The 4,285-nt window shown below is 64.8% G+C and overlaps 1 protein-coding gene across 1 annotated transcript in view; it reads left to right on the forward strand.

The window, feature by feature from the left end:
• The window catches only part of RYR1 (ryanodine receptor 1), a 187,254-nt gene that overhangs the window by 80,786 nt on the left and 102,183 nt on the right, over positions 1-4,285 (forward strand). Inside the window, 10 exon segments of the mRNA XM_029913199.1 lie at positions 34-174; positions 399-562; positions 882-960; positions 1,445-1,534; positions 1,816-1,956; positions 2,567-2,644; positions 2,853-2,928; positions 3,029-3,152; positions 3,466-3,581; positions 3,965-4,032. Of these exon segments, the coding sequence (XP_029769059.1) occupies positions 34-174; positions 399-562; positions 882-960; positions 1,445-1,534; positions 1,816-1,956; positions 2,567-2,644; positions 2,853-2,928; positions 3,029-3,152; positions 3,466-3,581; positions 3,965-4,032 (1,077 nt within the window).

The raw sequence follows: 4,285 nt of genomic DNA on the forward strand, positions 1-4,285 counted from the left end.
GGCGCCCCCAGGAACTGTATCCATCCCCCCCAGCTCCTGAACAACCACTACGAGCGGTGCTGGAAGTATTACTGCCTGCCCACCGGCTGGGCCAGCTACGGCGTGAGCTCCGAGGAGGAGCTGCACCTCACCCGCAAGCTCTTCTGGGGCATCTTCGACTCCCTGGCCCACAAGGTGCGGGGGGTGGGGGGAGTGGGGTACTATTGTGTGATTAGGGGAGACGGGCTGGGGACTGGGGGGGCAAGATGGGGGAAGGGTGATCGGGGAGGGGGAGGGAAGGGGGGCTGGGAGGGAGGATGGGGGAGGAGAGGGAGGTCTGTGGGGCAGAACGGGGGAGGGAATGGGGGGGCTGGGGGCAGGGTGCCGGCTGGGCCCCCCTGACCCCGCCCCCCCTGCAGAAGTTCAAGGCGGAGCTGTACAAGCTGGCCATGCCCTGCCTGTGCGCCATCGCCGGCGCCCTGCCCCCCGACTACGTGGACGCCAGCTACTCCTCCAAGATGGAGAAGAAGGCCTCCGTGGACGCCGAGGGCAACTTCGACCCCAAGCCCGTCGAGACCCTCAAGTGAGGAGCTCCCAGACTGGGGTCATGGGGGGGCCCTGGGTGGCGTAGATCCTCCTGCCCCCTGGGAGTGCCCCTCACTCCCGACCCGCAGCCCCCTGCCCCCCCAGCTCTGCCGGTGCCCCTCACTCCCAACCCGCAGTCCCCTGCTGTTCCCGTCCCAGAGCTCTGTGGGGCAGGCACCCCCATTGGGAGTGCTGGGCTGTGGGGCAGCATTCCTTTGGGATGGAGTTTGCGCCCCCCCGACCCTGCCCCCCCAAAGCCACGTGTGCCCAGGCCCAGCTTGGAAGCTCCCCCCTGAGCACTGCTTCCCCCCCCACAGCGTCATCATCCCCGAGAAGCTGGACACGTTTATCAACAAATACGCCGAGCACACGCACGAGAAGTGGGCCTTTGACAAGGTACAGGGCCCGCGGCCCACAATGCACTGCTTCCTCCACCAGCCCACAATGCACTGCTTTCCCCACCTGCCCACAATGCACTGATCCCCCCTGCCAGCCCACAATGCACTGCTTCCCCTGCCCCTGCCAACCCACAATGCACTGCTTCCCCACTCTGTTGGTCCAGAATACACTGCTTCTTTCCCGCCTGCCCACAATGCACTGCTTCCCCTGCAGGCCCACAGTGCACTGCTTCTCCTGCCCCTGCTAGACCACAATGCACTGCTTCCCCTATTTGACCTCCCCATGACCCCCTGTGACTCTACCCTTGCTGTGAACCCTCAGGACCTCCTGACCTCCTCGTGACCTCAGTGTGACCTCCCCATGGCCCCCAGGTCCACCCTGTGACCTCCGCCCTCTGTGTGACTTCCCTTGTTACCCCCCCAACCCCACCCCCTCTGGGCATGACCCCTGGGGCCAACACCTGGGACCTTTCCTCCGGCAGATCCAGAACAACTGGACCTTCGGGGAGACGATCGATGAGGAGGCCAAGACCCACCCCATGCTGCGTCCCTACAAGACCTTCTCTGAAAAGGTACCCGCCCTTCCCCCTCCTGGCCCCAGCCCATTGGCCCCCCCACCTGCACCCCCACACACACTCCAGCCACCGCCCCGCCAGCCAGACTCCCACAATGCACCTCCCAGGCTGCACAGGTTGGGGACGGAGACCCTGGTTTCCCCCCCCCATCTCCCTCCGTCTCCCCGGCGGTGCAGTTCTCAGCCCTCAGTCCAAGGGGGGTGTCCTCCCGTCCTGCTACCTGCCTCCCTCCCCGCCCCTGACCAAGCCCTGAGCCAGCACCCGGCTTGGCCCCACAGGACAAGGAGATCTACCGCTGGCCCATCAAGGAGTCGCTCAAAGCCATGATCGCCTGGGAGTGGACAGTGGAGAAGCCCCACGAGGGCGAGGAGGAGAAGACAGAGAAGAAGAAGACGCGGAAGATCTCGCAGTCGGCCCAGGTGAGGGCAGCACGGCTCGTGGGGGGCTCAGGACTCCTGGGTTCTGTCCCGGCTGTAGGAGAGGAGTGGGGTCTAGTGGTTAGAGTTGGGGAAGGGGTTTTGGGGGACCTGGACTCCCCAGCTCTGGGAGGGGAGTTGAGTCCAGTGGTCAGAGCAGGGGGCTGAGAGCCAGGACTCCTGGGTTCTCTCCCCAGCTCTGCTGTTGGGAGCAGGCTCCGTGGGGGGAGGGGTGCACTGAGCTGCCCATCCAGTGAAGCGAGCAGCCCCTAGGGTGGGTTTGTAGGGGGGCGGCTTGGCCTCTATGGCCAGCCTGACACTCTGAGGGCCACCCCCACCCCCTGGAATGAACCTGCAGCCCTCTAGCCCCATGGGTGCCCGGAGGCCACACAGCATGGGCACTTGGAGCTGGGTGGGAGAGAGCACCAGCCTGTGAACCACAGAGGATCCCCACCAGCCGGGAGCAGTAGAGGGCCCATGACACATAGAGAGGCTCCAGATCCAGCCAGCATGGAGGTGCGATTGGGGGAGGGGAAACGTGGGGCAGTGATGGTACGACCTGCGGGGAGGGGGAGGGAAACAGCCCCTCTGAACTCTAATCCCTCCCCCACAGGCGACCTACGACCCCAGCCACGGCTACAACCCCCAGCCCATCGACCTGTTGGGGGTGACGCTCTCCCGGGAGCTGCAGGTGAGACACGTTCCCCCCCCCCCGCCCCGATCTGGGCCCTTTACCCCCCGGGCCAGTGGAGGTCAGGTGGGGGAGGGATGGGCCGTGCTGGGATTGGTACATCTGGGTGTGCCCCATGGAGTGAAATAGGTCACACTCCCTGGCTGGGTGGGCCCCATAGTGCCCCACGAGGGGATGAATAGCTCACAACCTCCTTTCCCCCCCACAGGCCATGGCGGAGCAGCTGGCTGAGAACTATCACAACACCTGGGGGCGTAAGAAGAAGCAGGAGCTGGAGGCCAAAGGTGAGTGTCTCCGTCCGTCTGTCCGTCCCCTCCGGGGGGCGTCTCTGTCTGCGCCTTCCCCAGCCCAGAGTCTGCCCCCGGCTGACGTCTCTCTCCGCAGGGGGCGGCTCCCACCCGCTGCTGGTGCCCTACGACACGCTGACGGCCAAGGAGAAGGCCCGGGACCGCGAGAAGGCCCAGGAGCTGCTCAAATTCCTACAGATGAACGGCTACGCCGTGACCAGGTGCGGGCGGGGCCCCGCCGGGGGGGGGAGAATGACAACACCTCTCCATGGCTCACTGCGGTTCTGGGATCCCTGGGCCCCCTTCCCCCCCCCATCCCATGGGCTGCACGTCCGGCCTCATCCCCACTTTGGGGGGATCACCCCATCGAGTCCATTGCCCCTGAGGGGCCAGACGGTCCCCATCACCTGCTCCCCCCCTAAGGGCGGGATTGTCCCTGCCAGTCTATTCCCTTCCCCAGGAGTGGGTCTGTCACTGTCTGTTCCCCCGGGCTGTGGCTGGAGACGCCAGTGCCCTGACCCTGCTCTCCCACAGGGGGCTGAAGGACATGGAGCTCGACTCCTCTTCCATCGAGAAGCGATTTGCCTACGGCTTCCTGCAGCAGCTGCTCAAGTGGATGGACATCTCGCAAGAGTTCATCGCCCACCTGGGTAGGGCGCACATCCCCCATGCGCCCCTGGCTGCCCCCTCCCAGAACCATTGGGACCCACAGCGGCTCGGCCGCACCCTGTGTCTCTGGTGCGGGCAGTAAATCCGGGGATTGGAGGAGGGGTTGGGAGCCAGGACTCTGGGGTTCTGTGCCCAGCTCTGGGAGGGGAGTGGTGTCTAGGGGTTAGAGCAGGGGAATTGGGAGCCAGGACTCCTGGGTTCTCCTGGGTGCCAGCTGCTCCCCAGGGGCTTGGAGGCATCTGCAGAAATATGGAAAAGTTGCCTGAACGTATTAAAGCTTGAATCTACCCAGAGTCCCGGGGTCGGGAAGGAGGAAAAATCCCCCCAGCCCCCCAGGTGCTCACAGCATCTTGTCTCCTTGCAGAGGCCGTGGTGAGCAGCGGGCGGGTGGAGAAATCGCCCCACGAGCAGGAGATCAAGTTCTTTGCCAAGGTAAGTTTGTCCAGACTGGTCCGTCCCCCTGCAGTCAAAGGGGGGCTCCTCCGGTGGAGAGGGGGTGCCTGAGCCATGGGGGTGTGGAGGAGGGGCTTTGATCCTGGGGAAGGGGTGTCTGAGCCGTGGGGGAGTATTAAGTGCTGGAGGCTGGGATATTGTTGCCTTTGTAACGCAGTTCAGGTGGCCTGATGCTTGTGTCCTTGGAGCTCCGGTGTTATCAGCACTAGCAGGTAGCGCAGGCTGCCCGGTG

This window comes from Terrapene carolina, unplaced genomic scaffold (assembly GCF_002925995.2).
Source record: "Terrapene carolina triunguis isolate 2854851 unplaced genomic scaffold, T_m_triunguis-2.0 Scaffold517, whole genome shotgun sequence".
Lineage (NCBI taxonomy): Eukaryota > Metazoa > Chordata > Testudines > Emydidae > Terrapene > Terrapene triunguis.